Here is a 20,503-nt window from a genome sequence, read left to right on the forward strand (position 1 = left end):
AAGACAGAAGTAAGCAGTAGGAATGAACACACCGATACCCAATTCCTCAGACGCATCTGGAGAGCAATGAGAAGCTGTAATTCCTGGTGGCAGCACTGATACAGGGCATAAAAAGCTTAAATGTCATTATTTCTTTGCACTTTCATTTCATTTTACAAAAGTAGCTCGTAAAGTTACTAAGGGCCAAAGCGTGCTGGAGCATTCTTTGTTATATTTGGCAGCTCCTCTGCTGTTGTGTATGTGGACACCATTTCATTACATGGGTAGGTGTAGCTAGTAAGCTGTCCTTTGGCACCACCATCATTATCTAGAAAGCATATCCACAGAAATAAGTGTCGTAAGATCTGCACAGTGCATAAAGTGACTTCTATTTCTTTTTTAGATGGTCTTTATCTCTTTGTCCCATAGACCAGTTAACGTGGCTGAACAACTCTTCCTTTTTCCTTGCAAGTGGCAAAGAAGATGCATGCGCCACATTTTCAGAGATGGGTATAGGATTTACCCACAAAGCTTCCTCTGACCTAAAGATCTGGAAAAGTTTCCCCTTTGTAAACGTGGAGGTTAGATCGTAGATTAGACATACATGTTCGGATAAATAACTGTAACCCCTGAAGTCTGGATAGCATCTTGGCAAGTAAACTAAGCAGGTTCAGGGAATGCAGAACAAAGGAATCTGTGGTGGCTAAGGACTGATTACTTTATACAGAATATGACAGCAAGACCATATTTATATAGATGTATGTTGTCCACTGCTTTGCTGTTCTACATTTAATTACTGCCCAAGGTGTGTTTTATGCCCTTGCTTTAAGAAATTCTTGACAAGCATGCTCTCGTCTGCCTGGCTGCCTTTTTTAGTGTCCCCTTTACATGTGGCTGTACAAAACTGCAGGCACACCTCCAGTGTTGTTCATGTCCGTGCCACAAGCAGAGCTAAAATCACCTCCTTCTTCCTTCTTACTACGCTGCACTTGCTCAAGCAGCCACTTGCTGGGGAGCGATAGCTCGAACTGAGACTTACCACAGACGGAAGAACTCGGAAGAACTCGGCTCCGCTATTTCCTCTTTATCCGTATGTGTCCTTTTGTGCAAGAGACTACATCTACAGTTACGGATATTTGAAATGTAAAAGTCGATTGGGGAAGAAATCCATCTTTTTTTCTGCAGCATGCTGGGGTAATAGTTCTGTGTAATTAATGAGGTCCTCGTTAGGGTTTTTCACCTTGAAAGACTACTTTGCACTATTGCACTACTGAATGTGCAATATCATAAATTCAAACTGGCCACAGAGGGAAGTGAAAATAAATCACTTAACTACTCAGAACGATCCTTACTACTTGCAGGGATCAGGCTAATGAATTCAAGCAAGGAAGCGGCAAACACGCTCTTACCTCTATTGATGTAAACCCAAAGGAATACTAAGCCTTGAATGGAGCCAGTCTGGAGCAGTGCATGTTAGCACGCTCTGGGAGGGAAGCTCTGCCTATTATTATTAAATTAAATCAATTATTATTAAAATCTGATTCTTGTGATGTTCTATTTACCTTGTGTAGCAGATGCTTTTGGGGTTGGATGCGCCAGCCACTTGAGGACGAGGCGCTCTGCGACTACTGCTTCAGAAAAGCTGTATGGAGTTCTTCCCTTTGTTGCGTTGTCAGTTTGGGAGGGCGACAGCACTGTGAATGGAAAGCGGAAAGGGCAAACAGGGACGCGTGCTTTAGCCACCAGGCCTGAATCTGATCGTGTCCTCTTCCTTATGGTGGTATCACTCCTGATCTCCAGATGATTCCTGATTCAACAGAACTAGGTCCGTAGTAACTGTGGCAACCCAAACCACAGAAAGCAGGTTATGACCTAAAGCTGAGGTTGCTTCTGAGTATTAATGGGGTGGTTTTTTCCTCCTAGCTAAGCTATGTTAATTGGCCAAGAAAAGAAAGCAAAACAACTGTTCTTTGATTACGACAGTGCTTTGATGTTTGTATTTTACCCTGACCTAATCTCAGTAGTAGGAAAAAAACAGAAGCTGGGAACTGAAATGATGACACTGAAACCAAATTTTATCCTTAAAGCACTGAATTTTTTTTGTGCTTCACTACAAAATCTGACCTTGAATTTCAGTCTTCTTACAGGCCTATCTTTTCAGGGACTTTGCTTTGACCCGTAGGAGTATACGAATAGGACGAGGAGGGCGCATGGGAGTCCTCAGCAAGGCATGCAATTGTTGGCAGTGCGCAGTCAGACACGACCTGCAAAGAACGCACGAGAAATTGTCATTGTGTTCTCTTCTCACCTTCTTTTTGATACGTAAAGAAAGCTTTATTTGCTTCTTTAAGTCACTCTGATATTTATCTCAGGAATGCCTGTGACGCTCAGTCTGTGACATTCGAGGAAAGCTTTTTGAAATCTCACGCACAAACTTTACAGGTTTATTTTATCATTTACCATTGCCCTGGGTCTTAGCCACCCTGCAGCCTTCCAGGGAAGCAGGGCTTCAATTTCTGTCATTAAAAAACCCCACTTCCTAATTTAAAAAAGAAACACGTTCAACCATTTTGGTTCATTTTTATTTCTCTTCTGTGAGCAAATGAGGGCACGAGCCAAAAGCTTTTGTCTCTGTCACAGCTGAATATTAATAGGTGAGCAGGAAATGATTTTGTCACATTGCTCCTCTCTGGAGGAGACAAAACCACTTCTTGAACATGGGAGGCTTAGGCACGAAATGGACTCTGGGCTGCTCTGCGGAGTTAAGACTGATGTGCTTCCCAGTATATTCAGAAGATCTTTTCCGAGGTCTCCGGAGACTGTAACTTCAGAAACGCAGACATTTGTGAGTGTAGGCAGCTGGTAAGCAGGAATGCTAGAGCTCTGGGCCCCTGAGGTGGCCGGACCCTTCTGAAGGCTGTTGTGAGAAAGAGGACATTTGCCAGAGCAGGAACCGGACTCGGAGGTGAGCCTGATCTCCAGCCTCCAATTGCTCTTCTCTCTGTGGCAGCCAGTTTGTCCCCGTGCCTCCCCAGGTCGTACACCCCTTGTGCCTGAGCTGGTTTCCAGAACAGCTGGCCTGAGACGGGCTGGCAGGAGCGTGGAAAGCCCTGTGGCGTGGGTAACTCCCAGCCTGACCGTTTGTACCGAGCCAGTTACCGACAGCTGGGAAAGGTCGCCTCGTCAAAGCTTTCTCCGGTTAGTAGAAGAATGCGGCTGCTTTTAACGGTTTACTGGCCAGACCAGGTGTCTTCGGCCAGCACACTGAAGTGCAGGGCTGTAGTAGTCATCTCAGGCAGCCGGGGGTTCCCCTTTGGGTTTTCCTGGGGGCCGGGAGCTGGCGAGCTCTGCCTCTGCTGGCCTCCCAAGGCTCTCCGGGTGCCTCCTGCTGCTAGACGGCACGGCTGCTTTTTCCTGCTCCCGCGTGAATGTATCGTCACGTTCAGGGCAGAGGCACAGAAGGGCAGCAGCTCTTCTGTTCTTTAAAGGCCATTTGTAAAGATAAGGGCTAAATACTGGTTTACTCAGGCAGGTTTTTTTCTGGTGGTATCAGAACAAACCCATTTAAATAATTACAACGTTTCCCCCATATTTCCTTTACAATGCCATTTTTCACAGACCACGCGGCAGTATTAACTGCCTGCTGTTGCAATGTCTTCCAAATACAGTGGAGCTTTGAGTCTTGCGTAGTAACGCTGATGCTGAGTAGCTGTTGTGTTCCTACCTGGAAGATCTCCACGTTGCTGTGATTACCTTCTCTTCACTGTAGAACATTGGCTTTTGGTTCTTGTAGCAAGGAAGAAATAGCGATTCACAGAGTAGAATTATTTCGCTTTACTACCCAAGTGTTACTTCTCCCGACGGAACAGCAGGCTCCGTTGCGCAAGCGTATGTCAGGATGCAAAGATACCGTCCCAGCACCTCGCACTGTACCGGCCCTCGTTACAGAGCAGAGCCTTTGTCCTTCAGCGCGTTGATGAGGAATTCCTTTCCACCTTCGGCTCTATAAAGGCAACTATAACGCTTGCTCTAGCAGCTGACCTAGCTAAGGGAGCAGTTCTTTTGTGTGTTTCTTGGAGGCTGATGCAGCGCTACTGCCGAACCTTCACGGCTCTGTCATGTTAATGCCAAAAAAGAGAGAGTATTTGATTTTCTTAAGAAAACAAACAAACCGGCCACAAACCTTGCTTTTTGTGGTCAGTCCCTCAGAAATGCCCTGGACTCTGTTCCGTTCTCTCTATTGAATAATTTCAGCGTAAGGCCTGGTAAAGTTTGCTCTAAAATGGCTTCAATCCAAACCTTTTGTTTGTTAGTAAAGAACAAGTTATAGACAGGAGATCTTTCTTTCTCGTTTAATATGTATAAGCTCCTTTTACAAGCTCTATGCAAAGAACGTTCAGTTAATTACTCAAGGCATCTTGTTATTTGGAGCCACTGCTTGTAGGGGAAGAGAAACCGCTTCTTCTGAGAGCGCGCAAGCAGTCCTTGGTGACCGTTCTGTTCCCCGTTGTACGGCCCAGCCGAGCGCTGCGTGCTCCTCTCTCGCCACGGGGAGACCCTCGCTGTGTCTGACTCTCCTGGGGCTCCAGCACGGGGGGAGTAACCGACATGAGGCGAACCGCACTAGGAACGGAATCGAGGAGCGTGAGGAGGGTTTGGGCCCCGGGGGCTGCCGGGGCAGGGGAGCCGAGCTGACTTCTCTGCTTTCCCATCTGGCCGGTCCTTTCCGCGCCGGAGCGGAGCTGGGCAGGAATGCGGAGGTGGTGCCGGCTGTCGCGGGACACTATATGCTTGATTTTTCCAAAGCGGGTCACCAGTGTTTCCACATAAGTGCTGTAAGCTGGTGGTGATTCAGATCTGCTTTTCCGCATAGCTGCCAGCTGATGGGCAGCCCCTCCGCTTCCAGCAGAGCCTGGCTGTTCCCGAAGGGCTGGCATGTAGGTTTCCTGTCCCCCTCTCCCAGCCCAGGGGAACAGCAGTCGCATCGCACGCCTTTAGGGAACGGCCCTCGGCGTCGGGGATCCCTGCGCCCTTCCTTAGGGTGCCCAAGAAGGGGCGTGCCGGGGAGGCCTGAGCCTGGTCAGCAGGCAGAGAGAACCGAACGCAGGGGTGTCGTGGGCAGGGTACGAGGGCTTCTGCCCCTTCGTTACTCCTGTTCCTGCTCCCCTGCTACAAGCCGGGAACTTTCATGCTGCGAGAGCACTGTAACAGCTCCTCAGCCTCCCTCGTCCCCGGGCACTGGGCGTGGGGAGGGGGCAGAGTGCTTCTCCTTGCCTACGGCCCACGGATGCCAGCCTCCCGCTGCCGCCTGGCCCGCTGCTGCCCCGGGCTGGCCCTGCCGGGGTGCTGGCATCCAAGCGCTGCCGTGGCCCACAGACACGCTGGTGACCGGCCTGCGTGGCTCACGTGCTGTGGGCACGCGAGGTGGGAACTGCTTTTCCTCACGTGCCGCATTAGTACACAAAGCGGAGGCTTAATGATAATCCCCTGGAGAGCTGCCGTAGGAGCTGCCTGTTAGGACCGTGGCACAGCAATTAGACCCGGGCGATTAGCGAGGGAGCATTGCGGCTCCGCTCTGGCGCTGAGGGAGCGCGTGTTCTCTTGTGAAGCGAGCGGAGCTGGGCCTGGGCGTGAGTCTTGGCTTTGGGTGGAGGCGCGAGCCAGAGGACCGGCTCTCAGGATTGCTGGTTTGCGCTCCTGGCCCGAGCAGAGCTCGGGTTCGTAACCAGGGCAGGAGCCCAGAGTCCCCTGAGGAGACGCTGCGCGGCACCGCAGAGTGGGACGGGACCCTGCGCGTCGCCGTGTCCTGCTGCCGGCGGCCGCAGTCCTGTCCCGGCTCTTGGAGAGGCTCAGTCGTGCTCCCGCCCGGTACAGGCGCGGGACAGAGCCACAGCATCCGTGGCGACGGCGAGGTGTCGCCGGCGGTCGTGCCCTCGGAGTACAGCAGCTCTTTCACACCAGAAAGAAGGAAACGTCCAATCGCGGAGACGCTGCCTCTCTGTAAATAGCAAACCAAATGACCTAATTCAGCGCGGCAGCAGCTCTTCGAGGCGTCCCTCCCAGGCTCCATGGCGGGCTGTGCTGGAGCTGACTCATCACTTCCAGCGTGGCAGAGATTGGAGCTTCCAGGCCCTAAGGATTTCTCTGTTTCTTTATTAATTTTAAATTGATTAAAATGAATTTTTAAAATACCAGGAGAGACTTGCCTAAAGAAATGGTTATAAAAAAAGAAGGAAATAGTCGGTCTGCGGGAGCTAACTCTGTGCTTAACTATCTCTGGCTCATACAGCTGTGAGCACCCATTGCAGCTTGGAGGAGTCTTATGTCAGCTGTTCTGTCCTGGTGGATTAGCAAAGACAGGATTAATCCGTCTTTATTGTAAAAAAGTGAGAATTATAAACTGTTCTTGCTTATACCCAGTGCAGACCCACCGGTGTCCTCATCCTGGGCAGGACGGTATTACAGGCTTCTGCTCTCAGCTACAAGGCTTTGTCCAGAAGTCAGGCTCTCCTAGGGAAGTGCCTCCCCGCAGGAGCATCCCGTTCTCTCCCAGCATCACCCAGTGCCTGACGAATCTCCTCGTATGGTCCAGAGACTCCCTGGGGTAGCCTGTGGGGCGGCTTGTACCAGAACAGGCTGTCGGCCCTTTGCCCAGCCTCCACGTAAGGGTGCCGTGGCGAGCGTCGGCAGTAACGGGTGGGTGGAGGATCCCTTTTCCCGCGGTCAGAGGGCAGTTACAAGCGAGCTTTTCCCCGGGGCCGTTCTCACTTGCTGTTCGTGCCCCCGCTCCGCCGGGTGGAAGCTGCCTTACACTGAAGCAAGAGGATTCCTGTCTCTTATGGTTTCCATCTGCTCCAGTGTAACTGTACAAGTCAAGGTTACGCAGATATTTAAAGCTTTTCCCTTCCACCTCCCCCTCCCGCAGTGCTGGGGAGGTGGGTGCAGTCTGCCGGCCAGCCAGCCGCCCAGGGACGCCTGCGGACCCGCCTGAGCCAGCACCAGTAAGGAGCCTTCCATGCCGCGGTGGTCTCCAGAGATGTAGGAACCCCCTCCTTGGAGGCTACAGAAACAGGGTCAGAGCCCTCTCCACAGGGGGAACTCTCCCTGAAGGTTCATCCGGGGGCTCCATCCCTCAGCATCCCACCGGCTGCTGCGGAGGGGGAAGGTGGGCAATGGCACTGCAAGGAAGCAGTGCAGGATCTGGCCCTAACTTGTCAGTAGGGGTTGTTCTCCATTCCGATGAAGGTCAGGGCTAGGTGACAGCGTATACAGTAGATTAATTGATAGAGCTTTTTGTCCTGTAAATAAATACCCACAAATTAAAAAGAAAAAAAAAAGTCAGGTGGAAAGCTCTGTGGTACTTCAGAGAAGACAGAGCAGGAAGCTGAGAGGAGTGAAGGAGCAGAATACGGAGTTCACCTGGAGATGATGAAGCAGCAGGCTTTGTCAGCCCCTTTTATGTCTACCCAAAAAAGAGAGACCTGCTATTTCAGTGAAACTAAAGAATAAAAATAAAAAAACCAGAAAACCTCTGCAAAAACAATCTGACACTTGCTATTGATTGAAGTAATGGAGCGAGCAGAGTTCTAAGAAGTTGCATAAAAGCATCTTTGGTCTGCTTTAAAAATCCCTCTAAAAGATACAGTGATATTACTCAGGTGCTGTTCACCTGTCTGTCTCTTCTCATCTCTAGGTCTCAAAAGCTGAACTGCTCTAAATTCACATGCCGAAACAGAACCCATTTTTCCCGACTCCGTGCCCTGCGCTCAGCTGTCAGTCCTGCCGGCGACGCTGTGAAGCAGACACTGCTGTGGAAGAGCCTGGCTGATGAGCAGCACGTAGTTCCTGCTGACCTGCTTGAGCATCAAGTGGTGTGAGCTGGGATGCCTGGAGAAGCCCATCTCTTTCCCTCGTCCTCTGATTCCAGGTAGGATGGGTTCTTTCTCAGCCCTTGATGTCCCACAGTCAGCAGCAGAGCTTTGTCCTGGGGGGGTCACCGCTTCTGTGATGTGCTCCCTTCGGCTTCACCTCGGAGACCTGTGAAAGATGACCAAGGACCGGTTTGTTTTGTATGGCGTGCGGACTGATGTTTTATCTGAGAGTGGCTTATGTGTAGGTTTTAACATGTTCTAATTTTTTTGCGACCGAGGTGCTTTCCAAATTAATAAATGATACTAACAAATTCCTTCCTGTGCTTAAACAGACTCAGATTTAGTCTTTTACTCAAGTTAGGAAATTATTAAGTAGGGTAGGAAGAACACTGGGTTACAGAATGTTCTTGCTTCATTCATTTTGTCAGCTGCAGTTTTAGTTTTAATTATTTATAACACACCATAATGTACTAGTTAATTTACAGTAGCATATTTCTGTACAGTAATGCAATTAGTGACATGAGACTCACTGCAGCACTTGCTGTTTACTCTTTGCTGAGTAATATACACATTAATTATGTGCATATTAGAATGGCTTTAAAATATATATAGACTCAGCTGGAGCGTTAAGGTGTTTTAGACTTGCTTGTTCTTCATGTAGTTAAAAATAGTGTCATCTAAGACCTGATCCTAAAGAAGTACATGAAATCAGTGTGACTATTTGTGGAAGGAAGATTCTGGCAATGTGAAATTCTTTCAGTCTCCGCAGGGCCAGGCCTTAGCCAGCAGACATTAAAGAGCACGTTGCGGTGTTTTAAGGGCAATATTCTCGTATAAGGTTATCTTATTCCTATTTCCTTCTAGTTGAAAGATACCTAACAAGACTGCCTTCTCTGTCCCGTATGAGTTGCTGCAAAGTCTGTTCGAGCTCTGCTGCTGCTAATGATGAGCACGGCTGTAAAGGTCGGAGAAGTGCTGGCCCTGCGGGCCTGAAACAGGACTTGGACAAAACAAAATGCTGTCAGATTCACACGGCAAACAGACTTGAAAATAGAGAAAATATTTTTTCACATTTTTTAAGTTTTATCACTCAGCTGTGCTATTTGTAGTAGTAGTAGACATAACATTTGCAGGAAGAAATGTGACAGATCTATTCAGCTGGCAATACTAAGTTTCTCTGTACTGATACCACATCTTGCCAGCAATTCCTACCCTGTGGTGATAGTTGTGTGTAGTTACCTAACAAGATAACTGGCTGTGTTCGTTATGCATTTCCATTTTTTCGAGCCAGAGATAAGACATGCCCAGCTATGCCAGGAATTAAAACAACCCAACACGTCCATTCTTGTTTGGCGAAAAACGCTGCCCCATATTCTCGGAGCAAAACAATTATATTCTCTGTATTGCGACAGGTTCTGCTGTTCGGTGGTAATAGCTGTCAAGCATCAAAAAACCCACAACAAAACAAACAAAAAAACCCCAACTGAGGATAATCCTTCCGCACAAGTGCCCTACCTTACTCCCTATTTCGCTTCTTGGAGCTCCAGGCTAAGGATACTGCTTCTGAAGCACGTGATTCACCCCCTCCAGCTATACCAGCAGCCGGCCTCCTAGGGTTTGGTTTTCCTGTTCTCCTCTTGCAGGGCCTTGCTGTGAAACGCCATAATCAGTGCTTTCCTGCACCCCGCACGGCCTCGTGAGAGCAAGGACCGGCTGGCTGAAGGGAACCCGAGGGGCTTTGCTCCGTAGAGTCAGCGTATGCGAATAGCTCCCATCGAGTAATTGAGCTGCGTTTTCTCTCTCCCTGAGACTTTTCCGGAGGAACTGCCGTCGCCTTGCTGGGAGACGGAAGCGGTGAGATGCAGCGTGGGTGCCGTGCCAGGTAAGCACTGCTGCGCTCCTGGCAGCGGAGGCGGGTGGAAGGGCTGGGCGCAGGAGACGGGAGGGTCAGAAGCTCCTCGTGCGACTCCTGGGTGGCCCACCGGCCCTTGTGTCGAGTCACGCAGCTCCGGCCGGGCTCCGCACGACCGAGGGGAGAGTCGCAGCCCCGTACTGCCGCACAGGAGCGAACACGGGGACTGCCAAGAGCACAGACTCCTTCAGCCTTCTGAAGGACGAGGGCTCAGGGTGCAAAGCTTTGCCACAACATCGCACCTGGCATTTACGCGAGCATCCCTTCGGGAGAGGCCGTGCCGCGCACCCTGCAGGTTGTTCCCAACTTGTAGCCCCCCCTCGACAGGTCAGTGCCACGGACGGGTTTCCTAGAAAGCGTGTGACTGAGTAAACCCCGCGGGGTGGACGTGGCTCTCTGAATAAACCCCACAGGGGAAGAGAGCTCGGTGGAGACGGGCACGGGTGACGGTGGAGATGGGCAAGGGTGACGTGCCGCTCGGGGAGCAATGCAAAGAAGCTGACTTTATCTCATCGCGAAGGGGACCAGAGGGTGGCCTTTGGTTTAGATAAACAGCTATCAGCAGCTGAGTGGATCAGCTGGGGGTATAAATGTCTCCCTGAGTTAGCCACACTGGCGTGGGGGGGATTACGTGGCTCGGCCCAGCCTAGGGTAAAACATCTAAACAACTAGCAGAGGAATGTCAACGAGAGCAACGGGCACGAGCTGGCGCCAACCCACGTCCTCCCTCCTGGCGACTGGGGACGCCCAGCGTCGCGGCAGCGGGCGTATTATGGAGACCGGTAATGGGAATCGCACTGGCGTGGTGACTGAACTGTGTATTGCCATTGCTAGCTCACGTCTGTATTGTGCTTTCAGTCTATTTCGTGCCACTCCGCTAAGTCAGAAATCCCGGGTGCAGACGGCAGCAGGCGTGCCGGGGCGCTGGCAGGGCTGGTGGCTTTAGGCCGTCTCACCCGGCACGGTGCCAGCGCTTGGTACAGCTCTGCGCTCCCCGTTACTCTCTGGTCCCTAATGTCCCTCCCACGGGGGGAGCACCCCTTTCAAACGCCGGGGTGTTACAGCGGTGATGCCCCAGGTACGTTATTTAAACATCACAGTGCTGCACAAACGTATGCATTTCAGTAAAGCAAAGTATTACTCAGTGCAAGGACTAATGATGGAGTTTGATCTCCAGTAGACGATGGACAGAAACCAATACATAAAATGTTCCCTTATCAAACACGAAAAGCACTTTCCTGCAGAAAAATGGGAACATAGTATCCAGCCAAGGAATGGAGAATTTCCTCCTTTCTGAAAATTCCTTTTGTCTCTCAATCTATCAAATTCTACCCCATTATTATTTTTCCTACGAGCAATGCTTTCAGCCAAGCACTTTACAAGAAGTTCTGCCCCCGTTCTTGCGTTACACAAGGCTCAGACATTTTAAGTGATGCTGAACTGCACATCAGTAGCGGCACCAAACCCGAGCGTCCCCTTCCACACGCACCCAGGCACAGTACGGCATGACACCTGCTTTCACATACTACATCCCCATATCGCTGAGCGCCTAGTGCCCGTTACGGACATGACCCTTCCCCAAGAAAACTTCAGAAAGACACAATATGCATTTGCTTAAGTCTCCACAGAATTAACGTCCAGGGTAAAATTTGGCCCACGGTATTTTATGACACCAACTTGTAAATAATTTTGCAGAAAGGTTTGGGGAAATAAAAAACTCCAGTGCTCCAGGCGGAGCAAAGCTAGATGCCCCCGTTGTTATAACGTGCCATGCAGAGTGCGAGGTGGTGGTGATGAACTGCCGTCGTTGTTGAAGCAGCGGATATTCAGGCAGGAACACAGTTCGCAAGCAGCTGGTGCAAATTATTTTTATAGTGGTACCTTTACTTCACGCATGTCCATCCAGATAAACCAGACTCTGTAACGTCCAGTCGGCAACAGATTCCTTGTAATTTATCCTTGCTGATTTTTTAAAACAAAACAAACATTTTTTTTGATTGTTAACATCAAAATGCTGGTGGCCCGTGGTTTCTCATCCTCGCTTATGCACCACAACCATTCAGTACTGGGTTAGTGAAAATGACCCGTGCCTAAAAAGCCGGTCAGCCAGGCTCTGCCTATCGTCCTGACCTCGAGGACAGTGCCAGTGCCGCTCACTAGCAGCTCAGTGACTCTCTGGGCTTGTACTAGAGACGCAGGGAGACGGCCAGCACACTGTATGGATGGAATAGTAATTTATTACAGTATTGTCCTCCGTGTCCTCCTGTTAGGGAGAAAACCGCAACAGTCATTTGTGCAAACCGTTCAACACGGACAGAGGCAGGACTTTGTTAATCCGTGTTGGGAGACGCAGAGTCCTTTGGTGGCAGTTAGTTTCTCACCTTTCTTTAAAGAATGTGTGCGTGTGTGTACATATACACTGCAGAAAGGCAGAAAATAATTGAAAGAATTACTCTTTTCGGTTTTGCTTCTAATTTGCTCGTTAGGGATTTGTTAGAAGGAAACCTAGGCCATGAAGAAAGTCAGGAAATCGCACCGGGAGCAACGCCCACGTGCAGGTACCAAATGCCTGCATGCACCTGAATTCCACTGATGCAAAGAAGCTGAATTTAAAATGCACTAGAGAGCAAAACAGGGCCAGCTGGAGGGTTTCCTGTAAGAGAAAGGAAAAGCCTGGGGAGGCAGCAGGCAGAGGCACTGGGCTATGACGCATTCCTCCTGGCTGCGCGTAGGGGTCTGGAAGGAGCGGAATGGCAATGTCTTGGTTGGGTCATTTGGCCTAGTGAACTCTTCCAGTTAACGTTTTTTTCATCTAGCATTCAAGATGTTGGAGGCATTTATATTTTTATATACATATTAAAAATTGTGTATATATATATATATATGTATCTATATGGGGTGAGGTCGAGTAAGTATTCATTATAAAAGGCTCCAGGAACACCGTGCTTCTGTCTCTGAGCACAAAGAGGAGCGACAGAAGATACAGAAGAACTTGTCAGGGTTGCTGTGAGCTGGATGACTTACAGCTGTGTAAGCTGTGTCAGTGTTTGGTTTAAGAAGAGCTGTTGTCGGCGAGCGATGGTGCCGCGCGTTTCGGGTTGTTGCTCTGCGCAGAGCGGGGAGGCGAGCGCTCGCCAGCCTGCAGCATCTCCCTCCCGCGCCGGGGCTGCGGTGGCTGCCCGGCACCCGGGGAAGAGGTGAAGAGGGGGGCTCGGGGAGACGCCCAGGAGGGTCCCGGTAAGCGGGGGCTGGAGGAGCCGAAGGTGGCTGTGGAGGTTGTCGGCGGGAGCCCTCGGGGCTGGGACGCCGCTGCCGACAGGCTGTCCCGCCTCGTCCATCCCGGCCTCGCCTCGTCCTCCGGCGCCGGCAGCTCGCGCCGCGTGTGCGGGGAGCTGGGGTTGCAGGGGGCGAGGGCCCTGGGGCCGGCCCTGCCCCGGGCAGCTCCGGGCGCTCTCAGCTCTGGCTTTCCTACGGTGGCGATGATGGCAGGTGGCACTCATAGCTCCGTAAAATACCTCCTTGTAAGTTTGGCTATTTCACAGACTTAAAGCTGCTAGATTTCCAGTATTTCCTTTAGCAGGCATTAACAAAAAAGCTTCTTTAAGTCAAGTAAAAATTGCATTTAATTCAGTACTTCTCTTGCAGTCTCAATCTCGTCATACCTCTAATTTTAACGTAGGCTGAGTCATTTTCATCCTACTGCTTTCAAATCAGGCTATGGAGCATGGTCTTGTTCTGGTATGTTTGGGAAGTAGAACAATTTTTCTCTCTCTCTTAGTCAGATCTGTCCTGCCAAGCTTCTATCACTCGGTGCTCTTAGATATAAAAATAACATATAGCTGGGGATGATTTGCAGAGTTAGTTTTATTACTGTAAGCAAAATTGAAACGTGAAGGATGCCAGCTTACACTATGCAGATTGATTTATAAAAATAAATTAAATGAAAGTATTAGTCCCAATGAAAAATTTAACCTTGTTTTGACATAATTCCTTGGGGAAGAATTTGCATTGTGTATGCAGTACAGTAGTTACGCGGTACTTGCTTTCTCTATTTTGTTTATCTGTAGCCTGCTGGTTCCTCTCCTGCCTGCCTGTCAAACCCTCCTCTGAGGCTGCTGTTGTTAATGTTTCTATGCTTAAAGTACTATATTGTTCCCTATTCTTGTTCCTGAAAATAGCTGATTTGGGTTTTGCAGATCCAAAGACTTCAATTTCAGACGGATTCGTGGCATGGAAAATACAGGTGGAACAGTTGTAGTCTGGCAATGCTATAAACCACTGGAGACAGTCGTGATGCGAAGCCTTGAGAGCAGGTAGAGCTATTCCAGAGGTTGTATCTGCAAGTACCTATCCCTGCACGTACGGGGAGAGAAAGCAGAAGATACAAGGGGAATGCTACAGTACGTGTGTGATTGTAACGCAGCTAAAATACTGCACTCCTGGGTCCGCAGCGTAGGAAGAACATGGCAAAACTAGAAAAATGCTGAAAATGGGACAAATCTAAGATTGCAGGATTGAGCGAGCTTGATTTGTTTGTGTACCAAATCTGGTTGTGAACCTGGGCTGATCTAATTTTGCATTCACAGGTTGGTTTCTTCACATGGACTTGAATTGTAAAGCAGCGACTGATTTTTATTTTTAAATGTATTTATTTTTGCGTTGAGTGCATTTGAACCTTCATCTCAGCAACAACGTGGGTCTTCAGACAACATGGATCGTAATGGAAGCGAATACGTACATGTTATACCAGCGTACGTAGAGTTGTTTCACCTCTCGGTATATAGTTAAGTCCCAGTGCTATTCCACCTCAAACTGGGTGCTGTCCTGCTTTGCTGTGGGTGCTGCGCTGGCCGAGGAAGGTGGACGGAAGCCGTGAGACGAGGCCTGGGGCTCAGCTGTGTGATGGTGATGTTCCTCCCAGGCTGGCACAAGTTTAACCTGCTAATGTTAAGTGTGGATTTTGGCCCATGACATGAAATGAAGCCCGGTGAGGATTTGCTTTATTTCTGCTGTCGAACAGGCGCTGAAGATCTCTGTTCACTCTCAAGTGTAAGTCAGTTTGCACAACCAAGAAGCCTCTGGTTGGCTAGGCTGGTCTTGGCAAGACTCGGGGATAGTCCTTGCTTACAGAGACAGGCTAGCAGTTGTTAGCCACACTAGTGGAAACACCATCTCTTTTAAATGGAAAAAGCTAACTTGTTGGTAGTTGGCTTTATCTGTTTCTTGTCTACCTCTGAGTAGTTTCAAATCCAGTTTACTGGTCTGCTAGGTGAAAGTAAAGCATCTTACAACGGCAAAGAAATCCAGTACATTATTTAATAGGGGGGGGTTGTTTGGTTGTACATAAGTCACTATCTGTTATCTGCTTAAAAAGTTGGTTTGGTTGAAAAAATGCTAACGCTATTATGTATAATTCTGTCTTTTCCACATCTACCATGGCATATAAACAACAACAAAAAAAGACGATGGTAGCAGACTTTTCATTGCCTCTTACAGGAAGTCACACCAGGATTAAAGTTTGTAGCGTGAAGGGAAGTCATATTATGCCTCTTTGAGGCTCCTTAGGTACTCTTCAGGGCCCAGGACCTTAGTATAAATCGAAAGCAGGCTCCACGTGCTCACGAAGGAGAGTAAAGTGCGTTACCTGGCATCTGTTAGGCATGAGCTTCAGCTCCCCTTTGCTGCTAGGTAGAGCCGGCTTCATTGCGCTGCCTTGGTGCCACCGGGCTTTCCAAAAACTCCTCACTCCCATCATCCTGTGCCGACCCAGCGGGAGTCTCGGTCCCGCTGGGAGGACCTGTGAGGTCCCTGCATGCCCGCGTGTACGCTCTTTGCCCGTTTCAAGCCTGGTCCAAGGAAGCAGATAAGACTCACGCTGACTTTCCGTCAGCTGGTTGCCCTGACGTTCAACCTGCCAGCAAGACTGAGGGTGGTGATCTCCGGTGGTTATTTGTGTTTCCGGAGGCTGCAGGATCTCCAGCCAAAGACCAGGCCTGCTGGACCGGACGCTGGGCAAATGCAAAGCAGGAGGCAGGAGACAAATGCAAGCAGGTGTGGGAGAAGAAGGTTGTGCGTTGTCTGTTGGCTTGCTGACTGAGAACTCGGCCGGGATGATCCGTCTCCTCTTGCAATAGCTATCATCTGGCCATGCCTTTCAGTCGTTTAGAAGCAGGTGTGGGCCACTGAAACAGGCTGTGTCTCATTGCCAGTTCCCTAAAAGCTGCCACCTGCAAAAGCTAGTTTTCTATTTGTAGCCACGGGTTTATTTGCTGTTTCTAAAACCTTGCGCAAATGGGTCTCCAACCAGCTAGACAGACACAAGCTTGCATGTTAATTTAATTTCTTCCCGTAGTGACTGCTGCCCTGTTGCATCCCATATTGTGCATGGAGCATTCCAGCCTTCTTGCAAAGCAAGAGGTGACGGAGCACGTAGCGATGTTGACTAATGGCACTTGTCAGGTGCCCTCTAAAGGACAAGGTGAGGCTGGGTGTTTGTAATACCCTCAAGAGGATATGCTAGTCTCAATTTCTCCATGGCTTCAGTACAACAATAGGAATGGTGTTATCAGAAACACCACTTCCAATATTGAAGGTAAATTTATTAAGAGAAATGTAGACTAAAATAAAGGAACACTTGAAAGAAAATTTAAAAGCACACAAAGGTGGATCCTGTGAATAGCGTGTGTCAGGGCAGGGCTTCAAGTAGGTGGTCCCTCTGTACCACCTACTTATGTAGATTTGGCTTCTACATAATTAAACTGATTATTTTTTGCTATAGTACTTTAGAGTTTGAAAGCTCTAAGATCTTGAAAAAAAATTCACCATTTGCAATGTAACCGATAATAATGCAGGCATTAGCTGGAATGAAGTTAGTGTTTGGCTAGGCAACAATTTTCTGTTCTCAGGCTGCATTTGGAGTATTTTTAGGGTATTTTATTTCTGCTTAGATGTGCAGTGTGCGCATTTATACTAGCAAGTTAAATTCATCAGAGTCTTGAGATCAGATTTCTTTTCTTACCTGTCTCTTCCATTGAGATTTCTTTAGGATTGCAAAACCTTCCTACAGAATAAAGATTTTTCCCAGGGGATGTCAAAAAGAAGTTGTGATGCTTTCTGCTGCCAAGGACCAGTGTACTTTGTACATGCTGAAAGACTCAAACCAGCTAGTTTGCTGGCAGGAACAAGGTCGCGGTGACTTTCCCCTCCCCAGTTACCCAATTTAATGGATATTTTTCTTTTCTGTCATTTTAAGGAGCAGTGCCATTTTGGCTTGTGGCCTGCTGCTGGTAAGACGGTGACGGTGCCCTCTGGCTCCCGCAGCTCTCCATCTGTCTGTGTACCCTTCCTTTGAGAACCGCTGTCCACAGATCCTTCTTCCTGCCCGCTGCCAGCTTCTTGCCGCGGTGGCTCCACCTGAGCAAGGGCTCGCCGAAGACTTCTAGGCTGAAGCCACCCATTCTCTGCTCTCGCATCCAAATGGTAGAGGCTGCTTTACTGAAGCCGCTGGCCGCTCCTGGCTGACAGCGTGGACTGGCAGCTCTGTGAAGTAGCGGAGCTCTGGATGTGTTCGTGGCCAGCGCTTTTCTGAGCTCTTTTTATACGGGGGAGAGCCAAGTGGGGAGCAGGGAGTGACTAGACGCTGCTGGTGGCCTCGTCTACACAGGAACCCTCAGCTGATTCCTTAGGGGAGCTTTGCAGTCTTCCTGTGCGCTGAGGCAGTGGGAAGGATTGAAGCAGGGGCTGAAATCCAAGAAGTAGAGGAGCTTTAGTTCAGCAGAGAATGGGGCCCAACTCCTGCTTCAAAAAAGAAATCACTTGCACTTAACGAACAGGTTTGTGGTGATGTTGCTTTCACTTCTCTTACTGTTTGAAACTGCTACCGCTGAGGCCATCTTTGGAGTCCGAACATTTGTGCTTGGTGTCTCAAATGAAATGATGAGAAAGTGACTGTACCTACAGTAACGCGTTCCTGTTACACCTTGGTAATGACGAAAGGAAGCCATTGTGCTATTAATACTCGCCAGGCGTGCAGGAGCCTGCAGCACTGCCATCAGCGGTGGTGACGTGTCAGGTATGTCGGTGAACTGGCTGCCGGTACACGTTACTAGGTATTTATCCTGTGTTTGCCACCGCAGCCTTTAAGGCCGACAGCGTTTTACTTACATGATTGGTGAAATATCTATGCTCTTGCTGTGATTCTTGCTATGGTTGCAGCAGAGACTTGTTTCACTGTTCCTGCTGTCTGGGGCTGGGCTTAAATCACAGGTGGCAGCGATCTGAGCTTGACAGAGGAGGCAGAGCTTCCCCTTCACTTAGGTGGTCCATCTGGCAGCACGCACTAGAGCTTCACCTTAACGCTTTTTTTCCTTCACTGTATGCATATTATGCCACAACCTGCTTATGCCAGGTAGGATCATAGCTCAGCTGATCGGAGGGAAGAAGAGGGCAAGCTAGTAAGCAACATCTGTGCTTGTCCTGCGGCCCCTACCCATGGTCCAGGTCCGATGACTGTTGGTTGAGTATTGCTCAAATGCAAAAGGAGTGCTACTGTGGCCAGCCTTCCCACAGGCTGATTTGCAGAAACACGTGGCAAACCGGAGGGTTTGTCACTTCTGTTCAGTGATCTGCACCGTTTTGTGGAACCAGACAGGAAGATACTAGCCTAAGGGCTGGAGAGTGAGAAGCTAATAGGTACGATTCAGATGACCACAGCTTACCTTGGGTTATAATAAACCACGCATACTTGAACAGCATATAACACAGCCATGCTTCTGTAGATTTTAGTTTTAACTAAATGAACTGAAAAAGAATGTTTGAAAACTCCAAGCAGTTTTTGAGGAATTCATAGGGTGGATTAAATTGTGTCTTCATTGACCATAGAGTATAAATTGGGAAAATGTGTGTTTCCAGCTTTCAGAAGGTTGTGACTTTCACTTTTTTTTTTTAATCAGCTTTTCTAGCTCTGAAATAAAAATAAATCTACCAATGCAACTGGAATAGGGTTTCTAAAAAGATGCATTGTTCTTCTGAGCCTTTACAAAGCCATTTCAGAGCCTTTCACATGCTACAGATACAAAAAAAGTTGGAGCACAGAAGTTTGGGGTTGTGGGGGAGCAGAAGACTGGGGGAGGAGGGCAGATGTCTTTTAAATCACTGAAATACGGTAGGAAGTCAGGTCCCCTTGGAAGCAAGGTTAGCAATACGTAGGCCATCCTGATGGCTATTCACCCATTTTCCTCTTTAAATCTGCTGCTGATGGGATTCCATGGTTTGTTCCAGCACTTAGATACTCCTACCTGAGAAACTCAACCTACATCTTCTTTCCCCAAAACTAGCCTGTTATTTCTTGATCTGTACTGGGAAGAAGAAACATGGATTGCTGTCTTCAAAAGGATCCGTTATGCCCACCCTCAGCTTGCTTTCTAGACTAAACAAATCACATTCTTTCTGTTTCTCACAGAGTTGAAGGACAGCTGAGGTTGGAAGGGACCTCTGGAGATCATCTAGTCCAGCTCCTCCCTGGAGCAGGTCATGCAGAGCGCTGTCAGCCATGCTGACCGTCTCCCGGGCATGGGGACTGCGCAGTCTCCCTGGGTACCCTGTCCCGTGCCTGACCAGCCTCACAGGAACAGCGTTTGCTCTTGTGCTCGAACGGATCGTCCTGTGTTTCCGTTGTGCCTGTCACCTGTTGTCCTGTCACCGGACACCGCTGAGAAGAGTCTGGCTCTGCCCTGTTTACTCCCCCCGTTAGGACTTATACATTGACGAAATCCCCCCGAGCCTTCTCTTCTCAAGCCTGCAGGCTCCCCGCACGCTCAGCCTCTCCCGCGACGTCCCTTCGTCGTACTCGTGGCCCCTTGTTGGACTCTCTCCGGTGTGTCCAAGTCTCTCTGGTACTAAGTGATGTTTAATATTGCCAAATCTTGAGATCACTGTTCTGTTCTGTTCTGTTCCGCTGTTCCGTTCTCCAGCAAGAGCAACGTACACAAATACAGTTCCTTCTCAGTGTTTTGCAGGGTGTTTCTCTTGTAGGGAAATGCTCTGTAAGTCACTTTGGTCTCTGCATTAACTCTTACATAAGCCTTTTCCTGGCTGGTGACTGTGAAATGAGATGTCATGAACTGCCGCTGAAGAATGAAAAATAGGATTTCTTCTCACCCTGGTACCGGCAGTTTGGTCACTTCAATCTCCTTTCATGAATATGGACTTTAAAAAGTAGAATTACAGATTTCAGAGGTAGAAGATTAAAAGATTTAGGAAATCCTAGGAAAAAAATCCTGCTTCTGCCTGTGGTGGAGAGGTCTGAATCCATTTGATCCATCCGTAGATAGAGCACTCCTGTCTCACAAACAGCCGAGGTTACTATGGGTTTGGAGGAATCACAGCCCGTGCTTGTCAAGGAGGCTTCTCTAAATGGGAGGAGTAGCAAAACTAAAATAGGGTTTGTGTGTGGTGGCCAGGTTTGGGTAGTGTAAATTGGAGGAGTTTGAAGCCTTGTCTCAGTCTCTCCCTTGCTTATTGATCTTGACCAGGTTTCGGCAAGCGTGGCTCTGTTCTGGGAGGTCGTTTTGTGACGGGGCCTGGCGGAGTCCCCGGTGTGTTGCCTTTTGATGACTGCCCTGTCCATGTTGGCACAGCGGTGGGGCAGGCAACGAGGAGAGCGCGGAAAGACGTGAGCTAGCTCGGCTGTGCAGGGGCCGTGCTGTGTGGTGAGGCACGGTTTTGGGGGCAGCAGAAAGGT

General features: G+C 49.1%; 1 protein-coding gene across 21 annotated transcripts in view; it reads left to right on the forward strand.

Moving 5' to 3' along the window:
* The window catches only part of LOC142412069 (uncharacterized), a 69,403-nt gene that overhangs the window by 11,623 nt on the left and 37,277 nt on the right, over positions 1-20,503 (forward strand). For 10 of the 21 annotated variants that reach the window (XR_012776360.1, XR_012776361.1, XM_075506676.1 and 7 more), the window contains 7 exons: positions 165-1,173; positions 1,554-2,944; positions 3,015-3,177; positions 7,673-7,906; positions 8,715-8,813; positions 9,392-9,470; positions 9,660-9,732. Coding sequence is in view for 19 of the 21 variants with exons in the window: in XM_075506676.1 (XP_075362791.1) it covers positions 8,793-8,813; positions 9,392-9,470; positions 9,660-9,732 (173 nt within the window). In the remaining 2 variants the exon portion in view is untranslated. The other 11 variants (XM_075506686.1, XM_075506687.1, XM_075506690.1 and 8 more) reach the window with 7 other exon arrangements.

The sequence above is a fragment of the Mycteria americana genome, chromosome 7 (assembly GCF_035582795.1).
Source record: "Mycteria americana isolate JAX WOST 10 ecotype Jacksonville Zoo and Gardens chromosome 7, USCA_MyAme_1.0, whole genome shotgun sequence".
NCBI classification, from domain to species: Eukaryota; Metazoa; Chordata; class Aves; order Ciconiiformes; family Ciconiidae; genus Mycteria; species Mycteria americana.